Genomic DNA, 18,321 nt, shown 5'->3' with positions numbered 1-18,321 from the left:
TTATACTCCGCTTGTTCAACATCATGAAGTGTCTTGCTCTCTCCTCACTCCCTGAGTGGAGGTGTTTGAAGTTTAAAGGATGTTTCAGAATCAGCTGACTGAAGGTGGAGACGTTCAGCTGAGTGACAGGTCTCCATGAGCGCTTTTTTCCTCCACCGCCGCCGGACTGATTCTGACCCGGTTCAGTCCCGGCTGACACCTGACCACATTTAAATGTTTACTTTCCTCAATAAGAACGAGAAAACTGGACCCTGTGAGTCCAGAATCTGATCCTGTTCAGTTGTCCTGTTGCAGTAAATCCACATGTTGTAGTCTGAGTCTTCACTCTATGACCATGCGTCCTCAGAGATTATTTATAAGCCTGCTCCTCACGTTGATATTCAGCGTGTTTAACATTTTGAACACCTCAATATGATCCGTAGCTGTTTAACACCGTCAGTAATATACACTGTGTCTGAAGGAACATTTGATTTAGGGGAAAAAACGCATTTGTCATTATTTTTGACGTGGAAAATGTTCACTTTTTTTAATGATTAAATGATAATTGATCGTTAACATTTCCAAAGACCGATCAGGGAAAATACTTGAAGTTTACATCCCTAACTTAAAGAGATTTACCTTCTTTATTTTAATATTTATACTTTAATTTGGGAATTTTTCACTTTCCATTTCTCTATAATTGTTCTGAAATTTCCCAACAAGGTAAAAAGTGTGCAGTGGTTTAATATGAGTTAAAACACCTTAAAAATGAAAAAGGATGACTTTGTTTACGAAGAAATATAAGAGAACAAATATATACTGCAACTGTCCATATCTGAGGATTTAAATAAAATAATAGTGATTTAAATTCTGAGTTCAATCCAGTTTTCTTGAAAAACGTTACAGAATCGTATCGTAAACCAAAAATCGGCATTCGAATTGAATCGTGGGTTGAGTGTATCCTTACATCCGTAGTATGTAACCACTCAGAGCGATGCATAACCAACACATGCATGTCATTAATGTGCAACAAGGACCGAGGGCTGCAGGTGCTAGCTCTGTTAACATTAGTCACACTAAGCTTACACCAATCTGACTCTGTGATCCTGTGTTAAGGAGATAGACTTTACATTTCTGTTTGAACAACAAGTTGCTTCAGAGCATCCCTCCTCCTGTGAGATTGATAAATGGCGTCTCTTTGTTCCTTAAATGTGAAATACAACTGCCTCACTTCAATCTGAAACCCTCTCTTCCCTTATATCCCCTCTACGCTATTTATACATCTAACCCCGACCTTTGGTGACGTGTTTCTTTACAGTGGCTGTAAACTTGTGTCAACCGGGTTAATCAGTCTTAACAGGCAAAACGTGGACTACAATCAGATCTACTGAGCCCTGTGATCACTAATTAATACCCATCTTTTAACCCCTTCATCTCTTCCTAGTTGTCCACAAGGATGCCTGATCCTGTGTTTGTGTGTGTGTCTGTGTTTAACCGTGTGATCTGGTGTTTATTAAACACAGTCCCACCTATGAGAGTCCTTTGATAACATCAGATTCAACATGTTGAATGTATTTCTGTGCTGGAACAAACACATGAAGTGCACCATGATGTGAATACCTCCAGTCAGTGTGTAAGTGTGTGTAAAACATTGAATGAGTTCCACACCAGCTGACGCAAAGTAACATCTCGTACCTGGTTTTCTTGGGGGTCTTGGCCTTGGGCGTCGAGCTCTTGGTTTTCTTCTCCTTGGGCTCTTTGGGGGTCTTGGGTGTTTTGGGCGTCTTCTGAGCTTTGGGCTCTTTAGGCTGCTTGCCCTCCGCCTTCTCCTTTGGTTTCTTTTTGCGCTTTTTCTTCTCCTCCACCGGCGGTGAACTCCCGTGTTCGACGCCGGTCACCTGTTCACCGGCATCGCTGCCTGTCGCGGGAAATTCTACGCTGACTTCCTTTTCCCCGTCCTTCTTCTCCTCCTCGGCTTCCTCCTTGTCCACCACTTTAGCTTTCTTCTTCCTCTTCCTTTTTGGCTTGGTCTCCTGGTTGCTGGGCTGCTCTGTGCTGATAGGCTGGCTGGGGGCACCAGCGTCTACTGTCGACCTGTCAGGAACCATCATTGAGGCATCTCCTGGCGGGTCGGTTGGGGAATGCTGAGGGGAAGGAGAGAGAGATGATTAGAGTTTGACAGAGACAGAACAAACGTTTATTTAATGAAGGAAATAAATCAAAGAAGGACTTCATTTTGTGTTCAGAGGGGAAACTTTTCAACCAAACTTGGTGCACGACTCAAGACCTGTGTGATATGAATATTTGCTTTGTTGTGCACCAATGAGAACTCAACCAGACCTGCAAACACTCCCAATTTAGGCAGGAGTCTACCACTTTTTAACTTATTCTCCTGACAATCTCCCTATGTCATGTTGATGTCAACCAAATGAGTGTCCCTCAACTTCTTTTTAAAGCAGTCCTCTACTTGAGCCTTACATTCAAACCCAAAAAACATCCTCCCCTCCTCTCCCTGTAGATGGTTTCATGCAAAAGACTCTGCATGAGATGGTTTCTGACAGCAGGTAAACACAGACCCCAAGCGACAGGTAGATCTGTGACACCGGTCATGAGAATTGTTCTGAGTTCAACAAACTTCTGCACTGTTTAAAGATTTGATCCATCCCTCATTAAAGTGGGTCAGCCCTGTTCTTGTTCACTAACTTAAGTTGTAACGTGCAATAACGCAGCATCCTCTTTAAAGTTCATGAGGGGAGTTTAGAGCTGTGTGACTGATGACAGAGTGCTGACACTATCACAATATCACAGGTGAAGTGATTCAATCACTAAACTCTACCTGATAACCTCAGGTGGAGATGCAGAGGAAATCTCTTCCTCCTTTAAATAAAGAGCAGAAACCAGCTGAGGATGCAGAGGTTACTGTAGGTCAGATAACATGTAGCTGTAGGTCATAAATAGGATTTAAAGGACCCAGATAAATGACTTTAAAAAGCACAGAGATGTAGATTCATGTTACAGAGACTCCTGCATTGAAATAATACTATAATGGTGTTAACATCAAAATATGGTGTCAACGCAAACCTATACCTGGAATATGCATGTGTTACTCCTCACTGGAGATAGACCGATATGTTTTTTCAGGGCCGATACCGATACAGATTATTAGTAGTCAAGGCGACCGATGACTGATATTTAGAGCCGATATTAATTTGCAGTAAAAGGGGAAATATTGGTGTCAAAATTTTGAATATAAACTCCAACACTTAACTTCATTTAAATGCCTTAAAGCAGATGTTTATTAAAACAGCTTTTCAGATTTGCAAAAACGAACTGACTTTCTGGCGGCGAAGCTAAGTGCTGATAAAATCCAAGTGGAGCGTAAACCTAATTAGAAGTGATTGCTCGGGTTGGAATCTTTCAAAATTTGCTAAATCACTTAGTAGAAATGACACCATCTGCAAAAACGGTAGCCTAGCTTGCGATCCATTTCTCCCTACAGTTTCTCATTGGCTGATTGGCTGTTACCCCGTGCCGTGGCTCTGCGTGTAACCAATCAGATGGTGTTGTGAGTGGGACAATGCTGGAGACAGAGTAGTGACCGCAGACAGAGAGGTGCGGCTGAATCAGAGCCAGAATAACCCAGTTTTAAACTGATCTCTTATCGGCCGTCGGATTTTTAAAAAAGGCCGATGCAGATATGCGTCAAAATGCTGAATATCAGCGCCGATAATCGGTCTATCCCTACTCCTCACTGCAGTGGCTCACTCTGCTCTCACTCTTCAACATGTTTATGAAGTTTGTCATATTTATAAGACATGGATTTTTTTAATTTTGTATGTTTTCATTGCTATATTTGACTGCAAACCTTGAAATTAAGAAACATTTAAAGTATTGAATTCCATATCTGTTTATTAAATGTATTAATCTGCAGTCTAGGGTTATATATGGACTGGGTATAGGCTGATTTTAGGATACTCCAGATAATCTCCCTATTTTTCACAGTCCAATGTTGGCAGGTATGCTCAACATTTATTTATTTATTTTTTAATATATATATTTTTTGCCTTTTTATTCATTAGGACAGCTGAAGAGAGACAGGAAATGTGGGGAGTAGAAAGCGGGGGAAAACATGCAGGAGATGGTCGACCGTCCGGGAATCGAACCGGCGACCCCTGCGACGAGGACTGTAGCCTCTGTATGTGGGGCGCTTAGACTGCTAGCGCCCCATGCTCAACATTTTTAACTTCTTGATGATGAAATCAGAATGAAAGAGATTTTTTTTTAGCTTTAAATAATAATGAATAAATGAGATAATATTAAAAAAGGCCATCAGTTAAGACCAATGGAGTCAGAGTTTGTGAGACATGTGTTTTTGTCCACCCAAGACCCCAAAATCTTCATTTGACTACACAGAAAATGACGACTCCAAATCAGAGAAGCAGGAAGGAGGAACACATCATGAACCTATTTTCAGTTTCACACTAAATCAATTCATCATCAAACTCAATCCCATCAAACACGGATCAGTCGGAGGACATGCAACATTAAATGTGTCAATGTGTCCACCTCAACACTGGATTATCAATAACAGCTGATCACTCAAAGGTGTTATACGTTCTGCAGAGCGCGGGCTGATTGTCAGCGAGGAGAGCAGAGTCGGGGGGGAGGAGAGCTATCCATCCATGCACATCTCCTCCCTCCCTCGAGCTACAGTGTCCTCCCCCCTCCTGCCTCCTGCCTCCTCCTCCTCAAGCAGGCTTACCTTTATAAACAAGCTGCCCTTATACCTCATCTCCCCCCTTTCCTCCCTGCTCCGTAGACCCGTCTCTTTTCTCCTTCTCTCTCCACCACCTGATCCTTATTGCTCCCAAGTAAGCTTTCTGTGACAGGCAACTGGTTACCAGCTGTTAGGAGGCTCTCCAGCTGCCTCTCCTCCCTCTACTTCTCCTCTGCCCCTCCCTCCCACCCTCTCTCTCCAGCTGCTCAGGGTCCCAGTAGCAGATGGGAAATCAGGCATCATGACACGAATAAATTATCTCCATACTTCAAAAAGGCGAAGCAAGGGAGCGAGGATGTGTGTGTGTGTGTGTGTGTGTGTGTGTGTGTGTGTGTCGTACGAAAAGCTTGGCGAGTGTGTGTCTTTCGAGAGTCAGTCCATGTGCACTACACATGCACATTTGTGTGTTTAAAACTGTGTCAACAAGGTTTGTGTGTGTGTGTGTGTGTGGGTGTGGGTGTGTGTGTGTGTGTGGAAGCAGCTCTCTTCTGTGCGGGCACACACACTTAGCATAACTTGGTTGTGTTGACTCAGAGGAGCAAGTTGGGGTACGATCACTGAAAGTCCACTTCCATCAGGAGAATACTAATGTACACACACACACACACACACACACACACACACACACACACACACACACACACAGACACACACACACACACACACGCTTGCAATTTAAGCCAAACTACTGCAAGGTCACATTACACAAACCACTGCACACATACACACAAACACCTGCTGACACACATTTACTGCGCCATTTAGACACACAACCAGCAGAGGGAGGGAGGGAGGGAGGGAGGGGGGAGGCTGGAGGCTTGGGGCAGGAGGGGGGTGGGTGTGGGGGGCAGTGCCAAGAGATAAATCTGTCCTCCTGCCAAGATTATAAGATAATCAATCATCATATGACAATTTAGACACACAGTGTATGCACAAACAATCACACATACATACTCCAGTCCTTCATCACTCAGGTGTTCTGCAGAGATAATCTCAAGCGCTCGTACAAAGAACCGTTCTGCTTTGGTCCAGTTCCTCATGAAGACTTAAAAAAACCCCTGCTCTTTACTGGACCACTATCATCAGTCGACTCCCAACACAGATAGATGCAGCTGATCAAATCATCCATACGTCAATCTATGAATTACTAATACCTATTGAGCAGCTGCAGGGCTGTTACCACAGACCGAGGAGATGAGCAGGGATGAGGCTCATCTCTCTCGGGGGAGGGAGGTTGGAGGGAGAAAGTGTGAGGAGGAAGATGAGAGGGCTCAGGAACTAAGAGAAGGGGAGCACAGCTGGAGGAGGAGTGTGATGGATGGTTAAATGTACCATGCAGAAACACTTAAAGGCTCCCAAAGGTTGGAGTGAAGAAATATTCTGTTTGCTCTCTTCGTTCTGTCCGTCTGTCCATGTCTCTCCGTCCTTCCTTTCATCCCTTCCACCCCTTCATACTCCTTCATTGACTCTTCATCATGATAGCCGACGTTGTTGTGAGCACTATATGCTTGTGCGTTTGAGAGTTCGCGTCACTCTGCAGTACTTCGCCTCAACACTAGTTAGCAGTAGGGATGTAAGGATATATCACAAGATGGTAAAAATTGATTCAACAAAATGTGTATCTGGATATTATTTTGAAACAGTAGGTGTTATCTGCATTATACTCCGCTTGTTCAGCATCATGAAGTCTCTTGCGCTGCTCTCTCGTCACTCGATGAGTCGAGCGTCACAGACATGGCGGCAGCAGGTGAAGACCGAGCAGTTCAGGATGCACCTTTGTGTTTCCAGTCTGAGGTCTGGTAGCATTTTGGCTTTACCTAATACCCCTGAAGAAAAACATGTATATTCCAAGCCAGGAGCATAAGCTGCACTTTAGTTTATTTAAAGAGATTTAACTTATTTGTTTTAATATTTAATACTTTCATTTGGGAATTGTTCACTTTCCATTTCTCTATGATTGTTCAAGGTATTTTTGTACGGCCACTTTTAGTGTTTTTGCAAGATGCAAATGAATTTGAGTTACAACACACCTTAAAAATTATTAGTATTTCAATTTGAGTTCAATCCAGTTTTCTTGAAAGCATTAGTGAATCGTATCATGAACCAAAAATCAGGATTCAAATTGAATCATGGGTTGAGTGTGTCCTTACATCCCTAGTCAGCAGTGTGATCGGTAAGAAGGAGACCAACATGCAGCTCCTGAATCAGTGCGGGCAGAGGATCCAGGACCGTGGCATTATCAGAAACGTCCGGCCCCAGCAGACCAATCACAAGGCTTGAGGTCTAGGTTGTTTTTACTGCAAAGTTACAATTTTGAGGAGGTGTAAGGCAGGCTATATGTATTGGGCTTCTACATAGGTGCCGTTTCTTTATGAGGCTTGACATGACTTTTAAGTACTAGCTGTGGTCAGTCAAAGGTGGCAGATACTGAATTGGGAATGCATTTAAAGCTTTATAAACTGTTTTCAATGCTCCTTGAGTTTCAGTTCAAAGCACCTAATACAAGGGTGCTTCATCTACACATGTATGATCATCTTTCCTATTATCAATTCATCAAACAGCTGTTAAAAACATCAACTCACTTTGTTTTATTCTATGTTTCTGTTTTATTTTAATTACTTTCTTAATAAAGAACAGATTACAGATCCTTGATTAGGTGGTTACCTTTTTGGGAATTTTCAAAAGTGATGTTGATGGCGGCAGACTGACCAATAACAATTTATTAACTTTGAATTGTTTTTATCTTTAATTTAATTTTTGTATTTATCTATTTACTTAATTATTTGTTTACTTTATACATATTGATTTGTATACTTCTCTATATCATTTAAATTTGAATATAATATGTACTATTATTGTTATTGTTGTTGTTGTGTGTCACTGTCTGTGTGCTGTCTTGGTTTTGTGTTGTTTGCATTTAACAAAATGTCAATAAACATATCTGGGAAACAAAACAAAACAGATTAGGTCTTCTAAAAGAGGGGGTCTTATATTTGAGTCATTACGGTATTTCACTTTTCCAAAATCACATGATTAGCAGGCGTACCCTGATCAGCTCTGAGTCAATATTTAAATTCAACACAGTGAGGTTAAAAATAACTTATTATGCTTTCATGTTTATTTAAAAGTTCATTTAGACAACCAATCAGGATGCACTGACTACTGTTAGTGACTAAAGTGATCTAGAGATAATGAGAAGTTTTGTTTAATGTTTTTTCTTAGTTCTTAAATTCAGGTAACAAAATGTTTCCTTCAGTTGACTGCAGATCATCTCAGTTAAAGTCTGTCAACTAATCAACAACAACAGGATGAACTCAAAGCTCACCTTTTTGACTATAAAGCACAAACAGTCGATACATATTTGAAACTGGAGCACCCTCACACACACAGATTAAGTAACTGTGTAGTGCCCACACTTATCTATTAACAATGAACAACCAAGAACGGCTCACTGCAGAGGGAAGCTCTGCAGCAGCGTTGCACGTTTCAGCTCTTCCGGCAGGTCTGGTGGTTTGCAATAAAAAATCTTGTAACCACCAAACCTGAGCCGAGGCAGCGCTGGCACCCATTGATCCTCGACAGAAGGATGCAAAACCTTTACTTTACGTTAAACAGATTGTTTGTGGAAGGGGTAAAGGACAAACTTTACTCTAGAGTGTTCAGATTATTAGAATAATTGGTTTAAAACTTCTGTTGAAGATATAAAAACAACCAGAGTCTCCCACCACAACTCACCACCGAATCATACACAACGCACAAACAAGGAAGGACCAAGGAGCATTTACTCGACGCTGCAGAGCCTCAGCAAACTAGATGGCACAGCAGCTCCCTGACAGCGTGCACAGGCGGGGGAGGGGCGAGACAGGCATGTTATATGTCATCTAGAGTGCTGCACGCAACAGTGTGTGTATCTGTGTGTGTGATTTAGAATAAAGGTCACAGCACAGCACTCTGCCTGAGCTGTGACCTTGAGCTGCTGACAACACGTGTGTGCGTGTGCGAGCGCGTGCGTGCGTGTGCGAGCGTATGTGTGTGTATATGTGTAATAACCATGCTTAGTGAGCAGATGGAGCTTAGAGTTCCAGACATACAGTCATCATGACTGACTGACCAGCTTGGTGTGCGTTTGTGTGTGTATGTGTGTTTGTGTTTGTGTGTGTGCATCACGAGAGATGAAGAGAATTCCCATCCTGCGCCGTGGACACCAACACCACCACTCTAGGTACTCTTCCACCCCGCCTGAGCTAGGCTATCCTATTTCCCTCCCGGCGCATTTGCCATCCCATTTCAGACCACACAATCCCGAGCGACTCCTGGCGGGCGTGTGTGTCTTTAAGTGGGTGTGATGAAGGGGGCTGCTGGCCTACTACTACTACGAAGAGAGCCAGGGCGGCACATGCAGCTCGCCCAGGCAGAGAGCGGGGCTCACCAGTCAACCTAGCATCTAGGTCAGGAGTGCCTGATAAATTAAGTGTGACGGCTGAAATGTCAACCACAAAATGCAGCGACCCCGTCTTGGAGATGGGTTTGGGAGGGGGGGTGAGGGGAGTAGGCGGCGAGGAGAGAGGACCAGTGTGATCAAGAACGGAAGAGGAGAGAAAGACTACCAGCCCTGTTAGTGTGTCTGTGGCCACAGGGCTGCTATTGTGTGTGAATGGGTCAGTGGAGAAAGGGGGCTTTGAGCAACAAAACAAGCTAATGGAAGCCGGGGGCACATGACGCAAACAGCAGCGACTATGTAGGCTTACAAACACACACCAACATGGAGGCTGCCATTGAGACCTGCTCACTTCTTCCAGTCCACCTCACCTTGATCCCCTTTCTCCCTGGCTTAAGAACTTCGCCTTGTTTTTTAAGTCCCCTTCTCCCAATCTCCCAAATCCTCCTGTTTTTTCTGCACTACCTACTACCTGTCTCTCTGTACATCCCTCCACCAGCACTGACTTAGGGATGACACCCCTGAAATGGATAGGGCCGACAGACAGACAGGCAGGCAGGCAGGCAGACAAGCAGAAAGAGCGGAAAGAGAGGAGACGGGGAGGAGGGAGAGACAGGAAGGGAGGTTTCCTCTACAGACGAGGGGGGGAGGTGGGGGGTGGAAGCAAAAGGGAGGAGAGATTATGCTGGTGGCGCCTCTGTGTGTGTGTGTACACGTGTGTATGTGTGTGTGTGTGTGTGTGTGTGTATTGCACACATGTCTCAGGATATGCAGCTCACAGGAAACAAACAGCTGCAAAATTCCACCACCACCACCCCAACAGACACACACACACACACACGCACAAACAGCAGATCCGCCACACAAAAGACAGACAGTTGAAAGAGGACACAAAAGACAAAAAACACACACTGATACACACACACACACACACACTGATACACACACACACAAACCTCCAGTGAACCAGTGCCCGGTGCTCCGCTGTGTTCTCAAATGTCATCTACACACACACATCAATGTGTGTACGCGCACACGAAAGCACGCACACACACACACACACACTTCCCTTCCACTCTAAACACACACATTCCCCCACCCACATGAAAAATAAACATTCACATGAAATACACCCACACATGAAAACAAATGCACATACACTTGATCTCTCGCACAGAGCTGCTACCACATCAAAGTCACAGTGAGAGGGAGACTCACCTGTACGTGAGGCACTTTCTGTGGGGTAAGAGGGGGTGAGGAGAGTGGGTGGGAGGCTGGAGCTGGAGGTGCCCATGAGTGGGAGGCCTGGCTGGGGGGAGGAGGTGTGCTCTGCAGGTGTTGGGCGTGGGGGGGCAGGTGTGCGTGTTGCTTCTGATTCGGCCCAGCACTCTGGGCGGGAGGTGCTAAGGCCTGGTTTGAGGCTGGAGCGCCGTGTGGACCCACAGACGGACCCTGGAAACCCATGGGATTGGACTGCAGGGACTGGCCGCTTCGAGACGCCTGCTGCTGAGCCTGGAGAAGACGATGGTCTCCCCCCTGACTGATGGGAGCATCTACAGGCCCTGCAGAGAGAGAGGAGGGAGAGAGGGGGAGGAATTAAACAACAATGTCCTCTACCAACAGCCCATCACTGATTTAATGAAATACAGCAAACACTTCTCATTTCTTGTAATGTGTTGAGACGATTGCAAACCTTACAGCCAGAAAACTTAAAGAACATACTAAAGAGATCTTTGTATGCTTCAGAAAAGAATCAAACTGAACCTCAACTATGTAATAATTTAAAACACAAGCACCATGAAAGTGCAGTCTAGTCTTCTACAAACCCTGTTCATTCCATGTCCCATGTTTGTAATTGACCATTTAATTGATAACCCTCAAACAAACATATTTTGGCGTTTAATGCTCTCTGACAAAAAGATGAAAACAAAAAATGATGGAGGATGAACACATTTGCCTTCCATGCACAGTGCAGTTTTCTTTTCTCACTGTTTTGCATCAGCATCCAGAATCAAATCACTACTACTAAATACTCTTCAGAAGCTCTGCCCCCAAAAACTTCCAGTACTAAGTCTTTCCTATTGGGCAAGGAGGAGGGGGGAGGATGGCAGGTGAAGCCACAGTGTAATGTTTACAACATGATGGCAGATGAAGCAACATAGACTGAACTATGGAGGACAGTTGTATAAAAAATGGACATGGTATCCGTGATGTCACCCATCTGTTTCTGAAGCACTGTTTTGAAGCCGATCATCGGCGGCGGCCATATTGGAAATGTTGAACTCAACCTAACTTCATCCATGCTAGTGTGAGGTAAAGAGGCGGGCTTTGAGCCTCCTAGCCAACAGCGACAGGGTGCCCACCTGTCAATCAAGTCAGTCATGCCCTTATTTTGGCAAAGCTCATAAGTTTAATATCTTCAAAATGAATGAGTTATAAAAAATTCACCCCCCCCGTAAAGTGTGTGCTGATCGCAATATTAGCTATTCAGACCAAAACCCTTTTTTGAACCAGGCGGTAAACATGTTTATTTCTGCTGTAAAGATCGGCTTCTTTGAATGGGTGTGTATGTGGTTTCCATTGTTTCTGCAGCCAGCCTCTAGTGGACACTTGATGAACTGCAGTTTATAACACTTCCTGCAGGAGCTTCATATTTTAAGACGGGAGGCAGACATCTTTCTGTTCTTATCTTGAAAACTATTCCCCTTCTTTGACCTTGGATGATGACGGTAGCACTGGTGATATGAACGTCATCCACCCTGCTCGAGGTGACATCACTTGGACTGATTTTCCTAATATTTCCTCCTGGGTTCTCACATCTGCTGGTCCCAACTTCACACAGAAGTTTACTGAGGGGTCTGGCAGGACCGGTCCAGGTAAAGCCAGGTTCAAACTGATGTTTGTTTTGCATTTGCACATGCAGCCCACCCAGAGAAGTTTGTGTTTTATACATGCATCAATACAGCTATTCAGAGAGGGTGAGGGAGGGAGAGCAAGAGTGAGAGAGAAAACCCTCCTTGTAATGTACTGATTAACTTCACTTCATGTTCAATCCTTCAACCAGGATTGTTTAGATTAACTGCACCAGAACAGACCCGCTGGCTTTCAGCAGGGAGATTGAAACAAGGTAAAAGATAGATGAAGTCCCTCATTCAGGGCCAAATCACAGTGAAAGGAATATAACTGAATGTGATCTGCACTCAACACCAATAAGTGAATACAGTTCCTCTGCAGCAGGATAGAATGACGAGGAAACAAAATGAGACCAAGCATTAAAAAACATGATCCACAGCGGTATAGCTGGTGTGCTGTTATTCTCTCAGTGCATCAGTGATGTGCAGCCAAGCGGCAACCTCCGGTCTAAAAATATGAGTCCAATGTAGAAGTGTTGAAAACTGCAGTTCATGGAGGATCCGCTTGAGGCTGGCTCTGGAAGTACCGGAAACCACATACACACCGATTCAAAGAAGACGATCTTCACAGCAGAAATAAACAGCCTGGTACAAAAAAAGAGTGTAGTCTGGATAACTCATTTCTTGATCGGTTTGGTCTTCCAATGAGAGGCACAGCTGACTTGATTGACAGGCGGGAACACTGTAGCTGCTGGCGAGGAGGCTCAAAGCCCGCCTCTTTACGTCACAACTGCACGACAGCAGCAATATGGCTTCAGAAACAGATGGGTGACGTCACGGATACTACGTCCATATTTTATACAGTCTATGTTTGCACCGAAGATCTGAAGTGCTAATATCACAGAAAGCTAACAGAGGGGGATTAGTGAGGAGTACTGGAAGGGTGTCAGAGCTTCTGCATCACCAAATGCACACATGTTGGTTCCCACTGCAAGGTGCATGACATGATGCTTGAAATGTGGGTTCCTGTGCAGCATGATTAACGACCGGTGAACAGCAGCTGAGGTGGATGTTCGTGTGAGTGTAAGTTTTCTGTTTGTGTTGTATTTTTATTAAGATGTTTAATATTTAACCTGTACAGAGAATATGACCTAAACATACTGAAATAGAATAATATAATGAACTGCTGGGATGTAAGCAGGTTGCATTTTGGTTAAAAGAGCCCATCCTGAGGTGATGAGCTGACATTAGCTTGTTTATGTTAACCCTCAAAGACCTGGACAGCTGCCGGCGGCTACTTGTCCTTAAATGTTCAATAACTTTTGAACCGCTAATCCTATTAACAAGCTTTAAAAACTCAGTTAGAGAGGACATTCTCAGCTTTCCAGCTTTGTCTCATTCTGCATATTCAAAATAAATTCAGGAGAGTCTGGCGCCCCCAAAGATGGCCTAGGTCTTTAAGGGTTAAGCTCGAGGCGACTGTCAAGCAAAGCACTACAATGACGCAGACAGAGGCCGACACTGCAGAGATGAAACGTTACACAAACTACACATGTCATATATGTGTTTGTGTAACGTTACAATAAAAGGATAAAAAAAATACAACACTTCCATCAAACCACGATCAAACGTCATACTTTTTAATACTGTGCTAAATGCTACACAGAGAAGCGTGGACAGTCCCGTGCCTACCTTGATGAAGCTGCAGCTGTGGCCTGATTGGAGCCATTTGTGAGCCTCTTTGCTGCCCCATGCCGGGATACATCTGCCCTGCACTGGGGGGCATGTTGTGGGGCTGCTGGTGTTGAGGATGTGGGGCAGAGAGAGGGGTCTGAGGAGGTCTCTGTGGATGTGGGATAGCACTGGGTGCAGACTGCAGCGAAGGGTACCCTGCTACATCTTGGGCTCCAGTGTGTCCTGCACTAGGGGGTCTGCCCTGTTGGGGAGGAGGTGTTGGGGTTCCCAAAACCCGCATGGGGGACATGGATGAGGGTGAGGGGTAGGATCCCTGAGCTGGGGGTGCAAGGTGAGGCTGATTCGGAGGCTGGGGGAGATTCTGGGGGTGTTGGGGGTGGTTAAGGGGGTGCATAGGCTGGCCCTGCTGCCCTGCCTGCTGTTGCATTTGAGCAGAATGGGTCTGATGGGGCTGGGGTTGAAGTGGTGGTCCAGGGGGGTATCGTTGCCCCTGTTGCCCGGCTGCTAGACCCGATCCCTGGTTAAACCTCTGGCCAAGCTGCCCTGGTCCCATAGCCTGGCTGGTGTTTGCACCGACAGTAGCATTAGCACCCTGACCCATCCCAGGTCCCATGGTTCCATACGGAGCCTGATAGCCAGGGTACTGGGTACCCCCAAACCCCCCCATACCCTGTTGGTGCTGATGGGGATGTGCAGGCTGTCGGGAGGGGGAGTGTGGGTACCGGGGTGTGTGGCCCATGTTGGGGTAGCCCTGGGATTGTGGCTGAGGCTGAGGCTGGCTGTGTCTCATCTGAGCTCCACCAATTCCAACATGTCCAAGGTAGTGAGGCGGATCCTGAGCAGGAGGGGTTCCAATGCCCTGTGGGGGGTAGTGTTGGTTTAAGCGAGCTGCACTGGGTGTAGGTGGATTCTGCATCCCACCATAGTTGCCTTGAGACATCTGGTATCCTCCCATCTGGTTGGGCCCACCCACTGGTTGTGTCGGAGGCTGCTGATAAGCTGCTCTGCTCTGCTGCTGCTGCTGGCCCCAAACCCCACCCCCACCTCCTCCGCCTCCTCCTCCTCCCCCAGCATCACCCGGGTAACCATGGTGGGGGTTGCTGGAGTTAGCTGGGTTATTATGGTAATGAGGACCCATGCCATTCATGCCACTGCTCACATTTGGCGGCCCCTGGCTTGGACCGTTTTGGGCCATCACACGTCCTCCTGGAGCACTTGGCGGATCGTAGCCGGTGTAGGGGCCATGATCGTACATCTGCCCCATTTTAGGCTGTCCTGGGCCAGTCCCTGCACCATGGATCATCCCTTGGTGATAACCCCTGCCTCCCTGGTGGTCATGGTTTAGAGAGGCATTGGTCTGCTGGGCTATGGGGTTAGACTGGGCAGGGGTAGGCTGCTGAGGGAAGCAGTCCCCTAAACCATCTAAACCATCTGAGAAGAGCCCTGCATCCTCCCCAAACAAACTCAGCATCCCTGGATCTGCCATAGCTGGGGGGGAGGGGCACAGATGGAGGGTACTGGATGAAGGAAAGTGTGTTGTGCAGTAGGGAGCTAATCAGATAGCTGCAAATTTGAAGACTGCTACTTCATGGTCCTCATCAAGGTTTCTGGAGAAAGAAAGATGGGTGGGGGAAAAATATAAGAATGGGAATCAGTGCTGGTTCACCTAAGACCACAAGAGACGGACTGTGCTTCAGAAAGATGGACTGTTAAATAAAGAGAGCGCTCCTTGGTCTTATAAAAACATGTCACTTTATGAAGGTCCCAAGGTCGGCTCTTATACGACTTCCATAACCAAGCGTTTTTAAGTCTTCGAGGAGTTTATAAAGTTATTACCCGTCAGAAATACAACTCAATAAAAAGATGTAAATGTAAACCATTAATCCGTTTCAAACACAACAAGTCTTAGTTCAGTTCACAGTCTGATGCTGGATTCATGTGTTTCTGTGATCCATTAAAAAAAAACGTACTCATTTCACAGAAGCATCGCCCCACGACCCCTCCCCCCCCAACTCTTTTTTACTTCCGTACAAAAGAACTTCTTTCTCTTCCAACACACACTCAGAGTCATTCAGAGTGCTAGTGTGTGTACGCGTGTGTATTAGAACAAAAGGCCCAGCAGATGCAACTGTTTGAACAGCAGCAGCTGCCATCCAGCCAACAAGAAACCAGCCAGCCAATAGGCCAAAGAGCGTCTCTGTGCAGCAGTCAGTTAGCAGGAAGCTACTGGGTTAGCAACTGAATTACAGACAGACAGACAGACTGACGGCAATCAGAGGGACTGATTCTCAAATGAAAACACACACCCCATGAGTGTGAGGGTGAAGGTGAGTGACTGTTAGCTCCCAGGAACAAGTGTGTGAAATTATTGCTTCAATGTGAAGAGAAAAACACTCAGGACAGCTACGACTCGGACGACTCTTCCCTCTTGAAACTTCTTTCTTCCCCTGAGTTTCCAGCAACTGGTTTACTGCAGATCCCTTCAGGTGTCAGACATAATTTAATTTAAGTTTATTTGATTAGGACAATCCACATTAATCAACATTTCAACAGTGTGCCTCTTTGTAAATATGCTGGAGTTAGCACAACAGCTAAATTTAATCCACAGTCCTAAGGCAGGAACTCACATAAAATATAAAACAACAAGATTTAAAATGACAGGATGTCACAAGACAGTTAACAGGACACTACACGAACTGACTTAAAGAGTTTACATACATACGTACACTTTAGTGACTTTATAAAAACAGGATGGAAGGTGAGGACAAAGCCCCAGGAACGGGCATCAGATAAGGAACCAGATTCTTCATGTGTGCATGCCTGGTTTGTTTTTAATGTTTAAGTGATTTTTTAAAAAGGTACCGTAGTTCTCAAGCTCCCTAATGTGAGCTGGTAGTTTGTTCCAGGACTGTGTGCCTCTGACAGACACAACCATTAGACTGAGTACATCACAGTCTCCTCTTGTTTGTGCTCTAGTATTTATCATATTGTGTGTTTTTTTTTAATGAATTTGATCAATGATGGAGGGGCAAGCCCATTCAAAACTTTAAAAACAAGACAGATGTCAGTGTAGGTTTGAAAATGTTCAATGTTTAAAATATTATACTTCTTGAATATGTGGCAATTATGGAAATTGAGAGGTTTCCTGTCTAAGATTTTGGCTGTCTTCTTAAAGAGAAGCTTGATGGGTTTTAACCAAGCGGCAACCTCCGGTCTCAAAATATGAAGCCCATGCAAACTGCAATTCATGGAGCGTCCACTTGAGGCTGGCTGCAGAAACACAGGAAACCACATACACACCAATTCAAAAAAAGACAATCTTTGCAGCAGAAATAAACATGTTTACAGCCTGGTACAAAAAACAGCTTGGCTCTACGTAGCTAATCTCTCTATCGGCACACAGGGCGAACACAACGGTTCGGAAGATATTAAGATTAAGAGTTTTTGCCCAAATAAGGACATGACTGACTTGACTGACAGGCAGGAACACATAGCTGTTGGCTAGGAGGCTCAGACCCCGCCTCTTTACGTCACACTCTGCCTGGTTGAGTTCAACATTTCCAATATGGCTGCCGCTGACGATTGGATTCAAAACAGCGCTCAGGAACAGATGGGTGACGTCCACATACTACGTCCATTATTCATACAGTCTATGGTTGTAAAGTGCTTGCTGTTGTGTGTGACCAAGTTGTAAAACAATAAGTGATGTGAGAAAGTATCATTGCATGCCTATAGGCTTTTACTGACCTTGAAGTGAGGAAAGGTATTTTATGACGGAGATTTGAGAGGTTGAGCTTTATGACATTTGAGATTTTTTTTTATGTGTTCCTTGAAGGAACGAATAAAAAGAATAAAAGGTTTGTTTCTTGATGATTTGCTTTAACATTCATACAAGAAAATAAGATTAACTTTGAGTTATTGGAACACCAGAAACTGAAGCTGCTGGTTGTTTTGGACACTCAGTTTTAGAGGAGCAACTGCTGGTTGAGCAATATAGCCTGCATATCCCAGCATGCATTTGGTAAAATGTCACAATGTGATCCTCAACGGTCCAATCAGATATCTTTGTGTATCAATTACTTTGAAGAAAAAAAAGAAGGTGAAACTATTTGTAGATTTAGGGGTTTGGTAATATGGCTGCCACCAATTTACCTCATAATCTTGCGAGTGCAGCGGCTAGTGTCTCTGTTTGAGCAACAGTGCCGGTGTCTTACACAACTGCCACTGCCAAACCGCTCTCACCCTAGTGTGCACTCCTCTGTTGGTGATGCATAAAACAGTCATCTTTGTATTTACCACAGACCTTAAACAAGCAACTCCCAACAAAGAGAAACAAACGCCAAACTTCTCTTGACTATTTCGCCGTATCTGAAGAGAGCATTGGTGGCCCTATGAACTACAACGGTCATGACTACAGGAGCTCAGGTTAGCTTTGCTAGCTTTAGACCATTCACTCTTGCATATTGCAATTTCACAGCCGGATATTAACACCCCTGTTTCGTCTCGTCTGTAATGTGTAACGCACGGAGGCGTGATGGTGGTGCAGAGTTGTTGAGCCTCTGATCCTCCCTCAGAGGTAG

The 18,321-nt window shown here is 45.0% G+C and overlaps 1 protein-coding gene across 3 annotated transcripts in view; it reads right to left on the bottom strand.

The window, feature by feature from the left end:
• Positions 1–18,321, bottom strand: part of chd7 (chromodomain helicase DNA binding protein 7) — a 111,010-nt gene that overhangs the window by 68,909 nt on the left and 23,780 nt on the right. For 2 of the 3 annotated variants that reach the window (XM_034703819.1, XM_034703818.1), the window contains exons 2-4: positions 13,739–15,348; positions 10,413–10,756; positions 1,675–2,123 (exon numbers count right to left, since the gene is read on the bottom strand). In XM_034703819.1, coding sequence (XP_034559710.1) covers positions 1,675–2,123; positions 10,413–10,756; positions 13,739–15,227 — 2,282 coding nt within the window. In that variant the 5' untranslated portion in view covers positions 15,228–15,348. The remainder of the gene's footprint in view (positions 1–1,674; positions 2,124–10,412; positions 10,757–13,738; positions 15,349–18,321) is intronic. The other variant, XM_034703820.1, reaches the window with a different exon arrangement.

This window comes from Notolabrus celidotus, chromosome 15 (assembly GCF_009762535.1).
Source record: "Notolabrus celidotus isolate fNotCel1 chromosome 15, fNotCel1.pri, whole genome shotgun sequence".
Classification (NCBI taxonomy): domain Eukaryota; kingdom Metazoa; phylum Chordata; class Actinopteri; order Labriformes; family Labridae; genus Notolabrus; species Notolabrus celidotus.
Note: the sequence above shows the minus strand (reverse complement) of the source record. Positions and strands in the feature narration are given on the sequence as shown.